We start from the raw sequence: 16,665 nt of genomic DNA, 5'->3' as shown, positions 1-16,665 counted from the left end.
GTCACGCTGTAGCTAGGTCTATGTCACGCTGTAGCTAAGGTCTATGTCACGCTGTAGCTAAGGTCTATGTCACGCTGTAGCTAAGGTCTATGTCACGCTGTAGCTAGGTCTATGTCACGCTGTAGCTAGGTCTATGTCACGCTGTAGCTAGGTCTATGTCACGCTGTAGCTAGGTCTATGTCACGCTGTAGCTAGGTCTATGTCACGCTGTAGCTAGGTCTATGTCACGCTGTAGCTAAGGTCTATGTCACGCTGTAGCTAAGGTCTATGTCATGCTATAGCTAGGTCTATGTCATGCTATAGCTAGGTCTATGTCACGCTATAGCTAGGTCTATGTCACGCTGTAGCTAAGGTCTATGTCACGCTGTAGCTAAGGTCTATGTCACGCTGTAGCTAGGTCTATGTCACGCTATAGCTCGGTCTATGTCATGCTATAGCTAGGTCTATGTCATGACGTGCAGTATTAGTGTTTACCTGATTTTGATTTATTTTAATGGGGTATTTTACTGAAGCTCAGAGCAGTCTCCTGCTCCACTTTAGTAAAACACATGAAAGTGGATTTGAGTGTCAGTCATTCTAGTTCTAATCTCTAGTTCTGGATGGACTGCAGGAGGATAAAATCAGTCATTTGGTATTTTATTAGGGATCCCCATTAGCTGTTGCAAAAGTAGCAGCTACTCTTCCTGGGCTCCACACAAAACATGAAACACGACATAATACAGAACATCAATAGACAAGAACAGCTCAAGGACAGAACTAGATATATTTTTAAAAAGGCACACGTAGCCTACATATCAGTACATACACACAAACTATCTAGGTCCAATAGGGGAGAGGCGTTGTGCTGTGAGGTGTTGCTTTATCTGTTTTCTGAAACCAGGTTTGTTGTTTATTTGAGCAATAGGAGATGGAAGGAAGTTCCATGCAATAAGGGCTCTATATAATACTGTACACTTTCTTGAATTTGTTCTGGATTTGGGGACTATGAAAAGATCCCTGGTGGCATGTCTGGTGGGATAAGTGTGTGTGTCAGAGCTGCGTGTAAGTTGACTATGCAAACAATTTTAGTTTCCTCAACTTGTTCAACAGCCACACCATTCATTACCAGATTCAGCTGAGGTCTAGAACTTAAGGAATGATTTGTACCAAATACAATGCTCTCAGCTTTAGAGATGTTCAGGACTAGTTTATTACTGGCCACCCATTCCAAAACAGACTGCAACTCTATATTAAGGGTTTCAGTGACTTCATTAGCTGTGGTTGCAGATGCGTATATGGTTGAATCATCAGCATACATGGACACACATGCTTTGTTTAACGCCAGTGGCAGGTCATTGGTAAAAATAGAAAAGAGTAGAGGGCCTAAAGAGCTGCCCTGCGGTACACCACACTTTACACTGTTTGACATAAGAGAAGCTTTTCATTAAAGAAAACCCTCTGAGTTCTATTAGATAGATAGCTCTGAATCCACGATATGGCAGAGGTTGAAAAGCCATAAAATATGTTTCCTCAACAACAGGTTAAGGTCAATTATATCAAAGGCTGCACTGAAATCTAACAGTACAGCTCCCACAATCTTCATATTATCAATTTCTTTCAACCAATCATCAGTCATTTGTGTCAGTGCAGTACATGTTGAGTGCCCTTCTCTATAAGCATGCTGAAAGTCTGTTGTTAATTTGTTTACAGAGGAATAGCATTGTATTTGGTCAAACACAATTTTTCCCCGACAGTTTGCTAAGATCTGGCAGCAAGCTGATAGGTCTGTTAGAACCAGTAAAGGCCAGCTTTACCACTCTTGGGTAGCGGAATGACTTTGGCTTCCCTCCAGGCCTGAGGACCAAGACTTTCCTCTAGGCTCAGATTAAAGATATGATAGATTGGAGTGGCTTTAGAGTCAGCTCCCACCCTCAGTATCTTTCCATCTAAGTTGTCAATGCCAGGAGGTTTGTCATTATTGATCGTTAACAATACATTTTTCACCTCTCCCACACTAACTTTACAAAATGAATTCTAGTCGCTAGTGTTGGATGGACTGCAGGAGGATAAAAGCAATGCAAATTCAACCCAGTCAGTAGTAGGGTTGCTGACCTGCTGAACACAACATTTTCCTGGTTCTATTGTAATATTTGTGTATTTTTTTTATTTTTATTTTTTTTCTGCATAATCTCAAACGTCTATCTTGAGTCTTCTGTCTTTGACTGGAGGCATGAGGAAGGATGTTCTCTCCTAAATCTCTGGATTGATTAGTGGAGGACTTTGTTCTCTCTTTTTACAGCAGAACCAACATGCTGCCGGTCCTCTGGATCATATTGTCTGGTCTGACAGAGGGATCGGTTCTGGCACACGGGACGTGGAAAACTACTGGAGATAATGATTCTCACACAAGTCTGTGGTTTACGTCCCAAATTGCACTCCATTCTTTATGTAGTCCTATGGGCCTTGGTCAAAAGTAGTGCACTCCATAGGGAATTAGGGTACCGTTTTGGAATGTAGTCTGTATATTTTCTCTGTCTGGGGCACACGGCTTTTTAATGTTTTTTTTTTTTAATCATTACTCAGAGAAAACCCTGTTGGCGACATCTCATGTAAACTTCTGACTGGTCTAACAGAGAGAGGTTCATAGATGGCATGCCAATACAGGCACTGATTGCTCACACCTGGTTGGATTGGAGCTTTTGGAGAGATTTAAAAAAAACAAAACATGATTTGTCATGTGTAAGATGCTTATAAGAGCCTGAAACAGTATGATAAAGGCCCAATCGTACTGAACCACCAGCTATACTGTACAGTGGCATCAGAAACTCTTCATACACCTTGACCTATTCCACATTTTGTTGTGTTACAAACTGAATTCAAAATGGATTACATTTTCAAAAAAAAAAAAAAATCCTCACCAATTTACACAAATTACCCCGTAATGACATTAAAAACATGTTTTTAGAAAGTTGTACAAATTTATTGAAAATGGAAAAACAGAAATCTCATTAACATAAATAGTATTTTTTATGATTATTTTTTATTTATTCAGCGAAAAACACACTGAGGTCTCATTTCCAAAGGTGCCCTGATTTTTACAACAACCAATACAATGTAAAACAAAACAGCAATCGATACGAAACACAACAGTTACAGTCCACAGCTACTAGGTCCTCAAGTAACACCCTAAACTGTTGGGTTGTTGTTCACCTCCTTCTTGCTCGGTACCTCAGTTTGATTGGACGGCCAGCTCTAGGCAGAGTCTGGGTAGTTACACATATTATATATATATATATATATATTTTTTTTTTTCAATTTCCCAATGATGGAGACCTCTGTGCTCTTGGAAACTTTCAACACTAGACACTTTATTTTTTTTATACCCTTCCTCATCACCATTTCATCTTGGAGATCTACGGACAGTTCCTTGATCTTAATGGAATAGTTTCCGCTCTGACATGCACTGTCAACTGTGGGGAAATTCTATAAACAGCTGTGTTTCTTTCTAAATCCTGTCTAAACAAGTGAATTGGCCCACAGCTGGACTCCAATCAAGTTGTAGTGATATCTCAAGGATGATTGGATGCACCTGAGCTTAATTTGGAGTGTCATAGCAAAGGGGTGTGACTACTTATGTAAATGAGATATTTCTATAAAAAAAAAAAAAAAACACGTTATCGCTTTCTCATTATGGGCTACAAGGTGTAGATGGGTAATCCATTTTGAATTCGAGCTATACCACAAAGTGGAATAAGTCAAGGGATATGAATACTCTTTGAAAGCACTGTATCCCACCAGATACACTGTAGACAGGATGCTGTGTGTATATATACCACCCAGATACACTGTAGACAGGATGCTGTGTGTATATATACCACCCAGATACACTGTAGACAGGATGCTGTGTGTATATATATATATACCACCCAGATACACTGTAGACAGGATGCTGTGTGTATATATATATAAGATACACTGTAGACAGGATGCTGTGTGTATATATAACACCCAGATACACTGTAGACAGGATGCTGTGTGTATATATACCACCCAGATACACTGTAGACAGGATGCTGTGTGTATATATACCACCCAGATACACTGTAGACAGGATGCTGTGTGTATATATATATACCACCCAGATACACTGTAGACAGGATGCTGTGTGTATATATATATACCACCCAGATACACTGTAGACAGGATGCTGTGTGTATATATATATACCACCCAGATACACTGTAGACAGGATGCTGTGTGTATATATATATATATATACCACCCAGATACACTGTAGACAGGATGCTGTGTGTATATATATATACCACCCAGATACACTGTAGACAGGATGCTGTGTGTATATATATATACCACCCAGATACACTGTAGACAGGATGCTGTGTGTATATATATATATACCACCCAGATACACTGTAGACAGGATGCTGTGTGTATATATATATACCACCCAGATACACTGTAGACAGGATGCTGTGTGTATATATATATATATACCACCCAGATACACTGTAGACAGGATGCTGTGTGTATATATATATACCACCCAGATACACTGTAGACAGGATGCTGTGTGTATATATATATATATACCACCCAGATACACTGTAGACAGGATGCTGTGTGTGATATATATATATATACCACCCAGATACACTGTAGACAGGATGCTGTGTGTATATATATATACCACCCAGATACACTGTAGACAGGATGCTGTGTGTATATATATATACCACCCAGATACACTGTAGACAGGATGCTGTGTGTATATATATATACCACCCAGATACACTGTAGACAGGATGCTGTGTGTATATATATATATACCACCCAGATACACTGTAGACAGGATGCTGTGTGTATATATATATACCACCCAGATACACTGTAGACAGGATGCTGTGTGTATATATATACCACCCAGATACACTGTAGACAGGATGCTGTGTGTATATATATACCACCCAGATACACTGTAGACAGGATGCTGTGTGTATTATATATACCACCCAGATACACTGTAGACAGGATGCTGTGTGTATTATATATACCACCCAGATACACTGTAGACAGGATGCTGTGTGTAGATATATACCACCCAGATACACTGTAGACAGGATGCTGTGTGTATAGATATATACCACCCAGATACACTGTAGACAGGATGCTGTGTGTATGTATATATACCACCCAGATACACTGTAGACAGGATGCTGTGTGTATATATATATATATACCACCCAGATACACTGTAGACAGGATGCTGTGTGTATATATATATATATACCACCCAGATACACTGTAGACAGGATGCTGTGTGTATATATATATATACCACCCAGATACACTGTAGACAGGATGCTGTGTGTATATATATATATACCACCCAGATACACTGTAGACAGGATGCTGTGTGTATATATATATACCACCCAGATACACTGTAGACAGGATGCTGTGTTTATATATATATACCACCCAGATACACTGTAGACAGGATGCTGTGTGTATATATATATATACCACCCAGATACACTGTAGACAGGATGCTGTGTGTATATATACCACCCAGATACACTGTAGACAGGATGCTGTGTATATATATACCACCCAGATACACTGTAGACAGGATGCTGTGTGTATATATACCACCCGGATACACTGTAGACAAGATGCTGTGTGTATATATACCACCCAGATACACTGTAGACAGGATGCTGTGTGTGTATATACCACCCAGATACACTGTAGACAGGATGCTGTGTGTGTATATACCACCCATATACACTGTAGACAGGATGCTGTGTGTATATATACCACCCAGATACACTGTAGACAGGATGCTGTGTGTATATATACCACCCAGATACACTGTAGACAGGATGCTGTGTGTATATATATATATACCACCCAGATACACTGTAGACAGGATGCTGTGTGTATATATATATATACCACCCAGATACACTGTAGACAGGATGCTGTGTGTATATATACCACCCGGATACACTGTAGACAAGATGCTGTGTGTATATATACCACCCAGATACACTGTAGACAGGATGCTGTGTGTGTATATACCACCCAGATACACTGTAGACAGGATGCTGTGTGTGTATATACCACCCATATACACTGTAGACAGGATGCTGTGTGTATATATACCACCCAGATACACTGTAGACAGGATGCTGTGTGTATATATACCACCCAGATACACTGTAGACAGGATGCTGTGTGTATATATACCACCCAGATACACTGTAGACAGGATGCTGTGTGTATATATATATACCACCCAGATACACTGTAGACAGGATGCTGTGTGTATATATATATACCACCCAGATACACTGTAGACAGGATGCTGTGTGTATATATATATACCACCCAGATACACTGTAGACAGGATGCTGTGTGTATATATATATACCACCCAGATACACTGTAGACAGGATGCTGTGTGTATATATATATACCACCCAGATACACTGTAGACAGGATGCTGTGTGTATATATATATATACCACCCAGATACACTGTAGACAGGATGCTGTGTGTATATATATATACCACCCAGATACACTGTAGACAGGATGCTGTGTGAATATATATATACCACCCAGATACACTGTAGACAGGATGCTGTGTGTATATATATATACCACCCAGATACACTGTAGACAGGATGCTGTGTGTATATATATATATATACCACCCAGATACACTGTAGACAGGATGCTGTGTGTATATATATATATACCACCCAGATACACTGTAGACAGGATGCTGTAGTCATTAAGCTGCTTAGTTTGTCTCCTCGGTGTTTGTTTGAGCGGGTTCAATTATTTGTCAGGGCCTTGCCATGTTTCCATCACACCTTTTTGTTGCATTTCTTCCCCTGATTGGATCCCAGCAGAACGAGGGAGCAGGGCTCCATAGCAGTGGAAAAAAACGTATTCCCGATGTCTCTCGGACGAGGGGGGCCCTGGCTGACAACATCTGTGGAAAGTTTCTAGAAATATCAGAGGATATTTCCTCCTCGTCCGACAAGGGCCTGCTGTGGAGGGATTGTACTTTAAGTATGAAGCGGAGTTACTATTTTGTTATGTGGCTTGTATTTCTTCCTGCAAGCATCTCACCTGTTGTTTTCAATTTCCATCAACTCAATGTTGTTTTTGTGATGTGATAATGTGGTGCAGTAAGTAACAGCTTAAATTCACTTTGGTAATAGTGCCGTAACAGTATTTTTGTAATTGTTATTTTAAGCAGGGACTCACCATTTTGAGACCAGGGTCTCCTTTCACAAGGGAGTCCTGCATATACAATTTCATGAGACAAACTCTCAAATCAAATACCGTACAAAACCAGTCAAATACAGCACAACACAAATATTTTTTTTAAGGTAAACTATTAAATTCCTCAAGAAGGCCTTGGAAAGGTCTGTGAATAAAGCGGCACAATGGTTTTTATGATCAAAGTAATTTAACACATCATCTAGAACAAACGTAGCAGCTGAAATGGACTAAAACCAGATTGGTTCATATTTAGAATAGAATGACACGTTTTTAAAACTTGCTTAGCTAACAATTGGCCAGAGATTCTAATACTTTGGAAAGGCAAGATGACTTGGAAAATGGACAGTAGTTATCTACAGTATCAGTCAAAAAGTTTGTACACACCTACTCATTCCAGGGTTTTTCTTTTCTTTTTTTTACTATTTTCTACATTGTAGAATAATAGTGAAGACATCAACACTATGAAATAACACATATGGAATCATGTAGTAACCCAAAAAAAATGTGTTAAACAAATCATAATATATTTTATATTTGTGATTCTTCAAAGTAGCCATCCTTTTGCTTTGATAACCGCTTTGGACATTCTTGGCATTCTCTCAACCAGCTTTTTATTTTATTTTTTTACATTAGATTTTTAGCAAGGCTCTTTATTAACTCAAAGATATTAAATGTTTGAAAAGAAAATAGACACGGTGTATCTGGAAGTGTATCGTTCTCTACAGCCTGTTTAGAGGTGAATAAACGACTCCCTGTAGTGGAATTTGGAGGAATTTCCGTAAACTATTCTTTCGAGACAAAAAGGTTATTAAAAGCACCACAAATGTCCATTTAGTCTATTATGTGACCAGAGACTGTCACAACCTGTTGGGGGCAATGAGGCTAGGGGTGGGTTCAGAGATTTGACTACTTTCCAGATGCTTGCTGGATTCCCACCATTTCTCAGATACACAATTAAAGAAGTATATTTTTTGCTTTTCTAACAAGTGAGCTACATCTATTTCTCGAACGTCTGAAGGATTGCCAGTCGGATGTAGTATCAGTCAATCTTGCCTTAGCCCAAGCTACTTTTACTTCCTGTAATTTTTTCAGACAATTCATGCGTGAACCAAGGGTTTGATATCTCCTTTACTCTTAGCTTTTTTTATTTTTATACGGAGCATCTGTAGGTAGCCTCGTGGTTAGAGCGTTGGGCCAGTAACCGAAAGGTTGCTAGATCGAATCCCCGAGCTGACAAGGTAAAAATCTATCGTTCTACCCCTGAACAAGGCAGTTAACCCACGGTTCCTAGGCCGTCATTGTAAATAAGAATTTGTTCTTAACTGACTTGCCTGGTTAAATAAAGGTTAAATAATTATCTGCAACAGTGTTAAACAGAGAAGTAAAACAATTTAGGCAGAGTTCCTCTGTCCAGTGTCTGTGTTCGTTTGCCAATCTTAATCTTTTCTTTTTATTGGCCAGTCTGAGATATGGCTTTTTCTTTGCAACTCTGCCTAGAAGGCCAGCATCCCGGAGTCGCCTCTTCACTGTTTGACGTTGAGACTAGGGTTTTGCGGGTACTATTTAATGAAGCTGCCAGTTGAGGACTTGTGAGGCGTCTGTTTCTCAAACTAAACACTAATGTTCTTTCTTTTCTGGTTAGCGCCAGTTTGCGCTGTTCTGTGAAGGGAGTAGTACACAGCGTTGTACCAGATCTTCAGTTTCTTGGCAATTTCTCGCATGGAATAGCCTTCATTTCTCAGAACAAGAATAGACTGACAAGTTTCAGAAGAAAGTACTTTCTTTCTGGCCATTTTGAGCCTGTAATCGAACCCACAAATGCTGATGCTCCAGATACTCAACTAGTCTAAAGAAGGGCAGTTTTATTGCTTCTTTAATCAGGACAACAGTTTTCAGCTGTGCTAACATAATTTCAAAAGGGTTTTCTAATGATCAATTAGCCTTTTAAAATGATAAACTTGGATTAGCTAACACAACGGGCCATTGGAACACAGGCGTGAGGTTGCTGATAATGGACCTCTGTTCGCCTATGTAGATATTCCATAAAAAATCAGCCGTTTCCAGCTACAATAGTCATTTACAACATTAACAATGTCTACACTGTATTTCTGATCAATTTGATGTTATTTTAATGGACTTTTTTTTATGCTTTTCTTTCAAAAACAAGGACATTTCTAATTGACCCCAAACTTTTGAATGGTATTGTGAATCTGATACTGGCATCAACCAATTCAGATTACGATTATCCAATATTAAATTATTCAGATGTGGCGTAGTCGGACGGTAAGTTCGGATGTAGCGTAGTCGGATGGTTGATTCGGACGTGGCGTAGTCGGACGGTAGATTCGGACGTGGCGTAGTCGGACGGTGGATTCGGACGTGGCGTAGTCGGACGGTAGATTCGGACGTGGCGTAGTCGGACGGTGGATTCGGACGTGGCGTAGTCGGACGGTGGATTCGGACGTGGCGTAGTCGGACGGTGGATTCGGACGTGGCGTAGTCGGACGGTAGATTCGGACGTGGCTTAGTCGGACGGTAGATTCGGACGTGGCGTAGTCGGACGGTAGATTGCTTAGGGACAGAGGTGGAAAGGGACACCGAAACATTTTTAAGTTGCTCTTTACGAATCCCTCTGTCAGATCTAGATACAGTGCCTTCAGAAAGTATTCATACCCCTTTTCCACATTTTGTTGTGTTACAGCCTGAATTTAAAATGGATTTAATTGCGATTTTGTGTCACTGGCCTACACACAATACCCCAGAATGTCAAAGTGGAATTATGTTTAGTCATTTTTACAAGTGTAGTTAAAAAGGAAAAGCTGAAATGTCTCGAGTTAATAAGTATTCAACCCCTTTGTTATGGTAAAGCTAAATAAGTTCAGGAGTAAAAATGTGCTGAACAAATCACATAATAAGTTGCATGGACTCAGTGTGAAATAATAGTGTTTAACATGATTTTTGAATGACTACCTCATCTCTGTACCCCACACATACAATTATCTGTAAGGTCCCTCAGTCGAGCAGTGAATTTCAAACACGGATTCAACCACAAAGACCAGGGAGGTTTTCCAATGCCTCGTAAATAAGGTAAATATTGAATATCCATTTGAGCATAAAGTTATTAATTACACTTTGGACGGTGTATCAATACACCCAGTCACTACAAAGACACAGGCGTCCTTCCTAACTCAGTTGCCGGAGAGGAAGGAAACCGCTCAGGGATTTCACCATGAGGCCAATGGTGACTTTAAAAGAGTTACAGAGTTTAATGGCTGTGATAGCAGAAAACTGAGGATGGATCAACATTGTAGTTACTCCACAAAACTAACTTAAATGACAGAGTGAAAAGAAGGAAGCCTGTACAGAATACAAAATATTTCACAACATGAATCCTGTTTACAACAAGGCACTAAAATAAAACTGCAAAAAATGGGGCAAATCCAACACATCACTGAGTACCACTATTCATATTGTCAAGCATGGTGGTGGCTGCATCATGTTATGAGTATGCTTGTCATCGACAAGGACTAGGGATTTTTTTTTATTTTTAGGATAAACAGAAACGGAATAGAGCTAAATCCTAGAGGAAAACCTGGTTCAGTCTGCTTTCCAACAGACACTGGGAGACAAATTCACCTTTTCAGCAGGACAATAACGTAAAACACAAGGCCAAATAAACACTGGAGTTGCTTAACGAGACGATATTGAATATTCCTGAGTGGCAGAGTTAGTTTTATTAAATTGGCTTGAAAGTCTATGACAAGACATGAAAAATGTCAATGATCAACAACCAATTTTTTTTAAATAATGTGCAAATATTTTACAATCCAGGTGTGCAAAAAAAACTCTTAGAGACTTACCCATAAAGACTGATCGGTGAGAATACCCGGCAATTTAATCCATTTTGAATTCAGGCTGTAACACAACACCATTTTGAATAAGTCACTGTATATTATAACCAATCAGAGACGCCATCATCATTCAGCATAGGCTTCTTTAACCAACATTTAGTAATAATCAGAATGCCCACCGCGTTGCTTTGAGAAGCCAAAGTTTACAATAAAATCAAACTTCTGGCATTTAAATGAATCAGTCCAGCTGATTTTCAGAGTCTCTCTAAAAACAACCAAACTATCTATGTTCAGTAAGTTACTCTCTGTTTCAAACCAGCCCTTACAGTATCTTTTTAATTGTTTTATAGTTGCACGGTTTCCCAGTGACCTGGAAACATTTTAGGCCTTGAACGAGGATGTGACTTTAAAACAAGAGTCAGTGAGGGTTATCTGTTAAGGGGCCAGGATTGAAATCCCATCACTTGTTTTTAGGGATTTCATATTGATTTCAAATTGTAGAGCAGAGGATAAGTAGGACCAGTTGTTGATGGTGTTCAGTGATAATGTATAAATGTGTGATAATGACAGGGATAATGTAGTGCGGTGACCTAACTAACAGTGTTTTAAAAAAAAAAAAATGTTTTCTTGCAGAGTGGAGGACAAGAGGGATCTGCTGCTGTTTTTCAGCACCGTCAGGAGATTCTCTGACAGATGTGAAGACAGACGTAGAGCATTCCAGCACTTCCAGGTAGGACTCTACTTAGTCCTTTTTTACGGCTCGTTTCGGGCCCATGGGCCAACAAGGGGAAGCTCTCTCTTCGTGTGTGTGTGTGTGTGTGTGTGTGTGTGTGTGTGTGTGTGTGTGTGTGTGTGTGTGTGTGTGGACCCATGTCTTACACACCTGCCTCAAGGTATCGTCTTCCAGTCCAGGTGTGACTGCCGTTAAAACACTCCCCTAGTTGCTGTCGCAGTGGCAGGTCCATCTGGTGGAACCTGCCTAGACGTGTTCAAGATGCAAGGTTGCAGCAGAAACACACTCAACAATTTAAGTCAGACTAGAAACGCATATCTGTGAATGTTGAAGCCAGGCACTCAAATTGAATACATTCTCTACGAAGATGATGGAGAATGTGTTCGAAGGCGCCACCTTCACCCTTGGCCACCTTTGAATAACCACAACCAGTATTTGAACGTACTGTCCCAGTGAGTCCCAGGGAATATCTGACAAGGAAAAAACACTGAGTTTGGAAGTGTAGAAAATCTAGGAATGTTAACGTTAAGCAAGTGTTGCGTGGTCTCCCGACCCTGCCTGGTAGTTACAGAGACTGTTCTGACAAAGACGGATGGTTTAGACTGGTTTAGACTGGTTTAGACTGTTCCGACAAAGACGGATGTTTTGGACTGGTTTAGACTGGTTTAGACTGGTCCGACAAAGACGGATGTTTTGGACTGGTTTAGACTGGTTTAGACTGGTTTACGCATCCGTCTTTCTATCGTCAACATTTGAACTTATTTAAACTTTTAACCTCCCCGATACACATAAACACAGGAAACACGTCGTTTGTCCAACGAATGACTTCCACAGAGAAACAATAGACTTCTGTATTTCTGTCTGAACACTTCTTGGGTGGGAAGTGAGACGCTTGCTTTCTGCTGATATCAGTATGTTCTTAAACCTTATCTGATCAATGGTTTTACTGTGAGAGTGTTCAAAAATGATTTTATTGTGAGAGTGTTCAAAAATGATTTTACTGTGAGAGTGTTCAAAAATGATTTTACTGTGAGAGTGTTCAAAAATGATTTTACTGTGAGAGTGTTCAAAAATGATTTTACTGTGAGAGTGTTCAAAAATGATTTTACTGTGAGAGTGTTCAAAAATGATTTTACTGTGAGAGTGTTCAAAAATGGTCGTCAAACCTTTGCCAACCTGTCAAGCTGACAGATGAGCAGTGGTCTCACAGTTCCCGACTTCACGCCGTACTTGTCCTCCCGACTTCACGCCGTACTCGTCCTCCCGACTTCACGCCGTACTCGTCCTCCCGACTTCACGCCGTACTTGTCCTCCCGACTTCACGCCGTACTTGTCCTCCCGACTTCACGCCGTACGGTCTTTTGAGAATCAGGCTTGACTGGAGAAAAGTAGGAGTCCATGTCAGATGACTGTAATGCCTGTTTGGATGGCTGTGATGCCTGTTTGGATGGCTGTAATGCCTGTTTGGATGGCTGTGATGCCTGTTTGGATGGCTGTGATGCCTGTTTGGATGGCTGTAATGCCTGTTTGGATGGCTGTGATGCCTGTTTGGATGGCTGTGATGCCTGTTTGGATGGCTGTGATGCCTGTTTGGATGGCTGTGATGCCTGTTTGGATGGCTGTGAGGCCTGTTTGGATGGCTGTGATGCCTTTTTGGATGACTGTAATGCCTGTTTGGATGACTGTAATGCCTGTTTGGATGACTGTAATGCCTGTTTGGATGACTGTAATGCCTGTTTGGATGGCTGTGATGGCTGTTTGGATGGCTGTTTGAATGCCTGTTTGGATGGCTGTTTGGATGGCTGTTTGGATGGCTGTGATGCCTGTTTGGATGGCTGTGATGCCTGTTTGGATGGCTGTTGGGATGCCTGTTGTGATGCCTGTTTGTCAATAAAGTAAGGTCTACACCTGTTCTATTCAGCGCATGTGACTAATACAATTTGATTTGACAGACAATGATCTGTTGATGAGAGTGACAGGCTCTGTGGCGATTGTATTACTGTGATCAATAATGTGATCGATAAAGTTGTGAACGTGATCCGATCAGCGGGTTCTGTTCCCCTCTGGCTATTCAATAACGTCAATATAGATGCATTTGCAATATTGCTAAATGAACCCATCTGTTACCATATCTGTTATGATACTGAACCAAAATATAAACGCAACAATTTCAACTATTTTACGGAGTTACAGTTCATATAAGGAAATCAGTCAATTGAAATAAGTTTGTTAGGCCCTAATCTATAGATTTCACATGACTGGGCAGGGGCGCAGCCGTTGGTGTGCCTGGGAGGGTAGAGTCTAGCCAAGTCTACCCACTGGGGAGCCAAGCCCAGCCAATCAGAATGAATTTTTCCCCGCAAAAGGGCTTTATTAAAGACAGAAATACTCCTCAGTTTCATCAGCTGTCCAGGTGGCAGGTCTCAGACGATCCTGCAGGTGAAGAAGCCGGATGTGGAGGTCCTGGGCTGCCGTGGTTACACCAGGTCTGCGGTTGTGAGGCCGGTTGGACGTACTGCCATATTCTCTCTCCAAAAAAAAAAGACTGCACATTTTAAAGTGGCGTTTTATTGTCCCCAGCAGAAGGTGCACCTGTGTAATGATCATGTTGTTTAATCAGCTTCTTGATATGCCACACCTGTCAGGTGGATGGATTATCTTGGCAAATGAGAACTGCTCACTAACAGGGATGTAAACAAAATTTGTGCAAAATTTCAGAGAAATAAGGTTTTTGTGAATATTGGAAAATGTCTGGCCTCTTTTTTTATTTCATCCCATGAAACATGGGACCAACACTTTACATGTTGCATTGAAATGTTTGTTCAGTGTATAAAGACAATTGTGTCCTATAAGAAAAGCACTAATTTCTGATGATAAAATTATTGTGAGTGCTGTCTTGTTAGACTTCAGTGCAGCTTTTGACATTATCCCATCGTAGTCTGTTGCTGGAAAAACGTGTTATGGCTTTACACCTCCTGCTATAATGTGGATAAAGAGTTACATGTCTAACACAGAGGGTGTTCTTTAATGGAAGCCAATCCAACATAATCCAGGTAGAATCAGGCATTCTCCAGGGTACACACTATACATACACATGGATTTAGTACTGTAGATATGTGGTAGTGGTGAAGTAGGGGCCTGAGGGTTCACAGTCTGTTGTGAATGTGTTGTAATGTTTGTATGAACTGTTTGTATGAACTGCCTTAATTTTGCTGGACCCCAGGAAGAGTAGCTGCTGACTTGGCAGGAACTAATGGGGATCCATAATAAACCCCAGGAAGAGTAGCTGCTGCCTTGGCAGGAACTAATGGGGATCCATAATAAACCCCAGGAAGAGTAGCTGCTGCCTTGGCAGGAACTAATGAGGATCCATAATAAACCCCAGGAAGAGTAGCTGCTGCCTTGGCAGGAACTAATGGGGATCCATAATAAACCCCAGGAATAGTAGCTGCTGCCTTGACAGGAACTAATGGGGATCCATAATAAACCCCAGGAAGACTAGCTGCTGCCTTGGCAGGAACTAATGGGGATCCATAATAAACCCCAGGAAGAGTAGCTGCTGCCTTGGCAGGAACTAATGGGGATCCATAATAAACCCCAGGAAGAGTAGCTGCTGCCTTGGCAGGAACTAATGGGGATCCATAATAAATACAAATATACCCATTATATCACTTGTATATCCACAGAGTGTATATTTAAAAACACCTTCCTAATATTGAGTTTCACCACCCCACTGGGGGATGGACTCTATAAGGTGTTGAAAGCGTTCCACAGGGATGCTGGCCCATGTTGACTCCAATGCTTCCCCACAGTTGTGTCAAGTTGGCTGGATGTCCTTTGGGTGGTGGACCATTCTTGACACACACGGGAAACTGTTGAGTGTGAAAAACCCCAGCAGCGTTGCAGTTCTCGATACAAACCGGTGCGCCTGGCACCTACTACCATACCCTGTTCAAAAGCACATAAATCTGTTGTCTTGCCCATTGACCCTCTGAATGGACACACATACACAATCCATGTTTCAATGGTCTCAAAGGTTAAAGAAGGCTTTTTAATCTATCTCCACCCCTTCATCTACACTGATTTTTGAAGTGGATTTTTTAACAAGTGACATCAATAAGGGATCATATCTTTCATCTGGTCAGTCTGTCATGGAAAGAGCAGGTGTTCTTAATGTTTTGTCCACTCAGTGTCTAACTTACATCACGTGAAATATTCTGATCCTAATTCTACACAGTAGGATCCAGTCATTTGCCTTTTAGCTTCTGGCTGGTAGGTCATTTATGATTGGTTGTTCCCATATTGGTTGGTAGATAATGAATGATTTTGATGTGTGTGTGTCTGTGTGTGAGAGAGAGAGAGAGATCTGCAAGCATGTTTTATATGAAGATGGTAAAGGACTCTAATGAAAGATTTGGAAATCAAACTGCGGGGCCATATGGAAACCATTCTCCTACTTGGAGGATGTATTGGTCGTGTCTGCCAAATTGGCCGGTCCGAAGGAATAACATAAACCCAGTTTTTCCATGTGTGCTGAAACCGTAGATATTTGCTTCTCTTGCAGTTAATAGTTTGTTGTTTTATTAATGACACTGGGAAAACAAAAAGTTAATTATTTTTTTTTTTGGTCGACTTTCATGCATGGACACGTCAAAGCAGAGTTTTTTTTAAATTTAATTTGTATTAAAATATTTAAAAACACAGCCGAAGTCTTAAAAAAAAAAAAAAAAGTGTACATCATATTTGTTTATTCACATAGGTAATAATTCCTAAAAATGAGTAA

At 40.6% G+C, this 16,665-nt stretch overlaps 1 protein-coding gene across 1 annotated transcript in view; it reads left to right on the top strand.

Moving 5' to 3' along the window:
- cenpp (centromere protein P) overlaps positions 1 to 16,665 on the top strand; it is a 191,083-nt gene that overhangs the window by 24,635 nt on the left and 149,783 nt on the right. The window contains exon 6 of the mRNA XM_014168394.3: positions 11,783 to 11,879. Coding sequence (XP_014023869.3) covers positions 11,783 to 11,879 — 97 coding nt within the window. The remainder of the gene's footprint in view (positions 1 to 11,782; positions 11,880 to 16,665) is intronic.

Source organism: Salmo salar, chromosome 22 (assembly GCF_965601325.2).
Source record: "Salmo salar chromosome 22, fSalSal1, whole genome shotgun sequence".
Classification (NCBI taxonomy): domain Eukaryota; kingdom Metazoa; phylum Chordata; class Actinopteri; order Salmoniformes; family Salmonidae; genus Salmo; species Salmo salar.
Note: the sequence above shows the minus strand (reverse complement) of the source record. Positions and strands in the feature narration are given on the sequence as shown.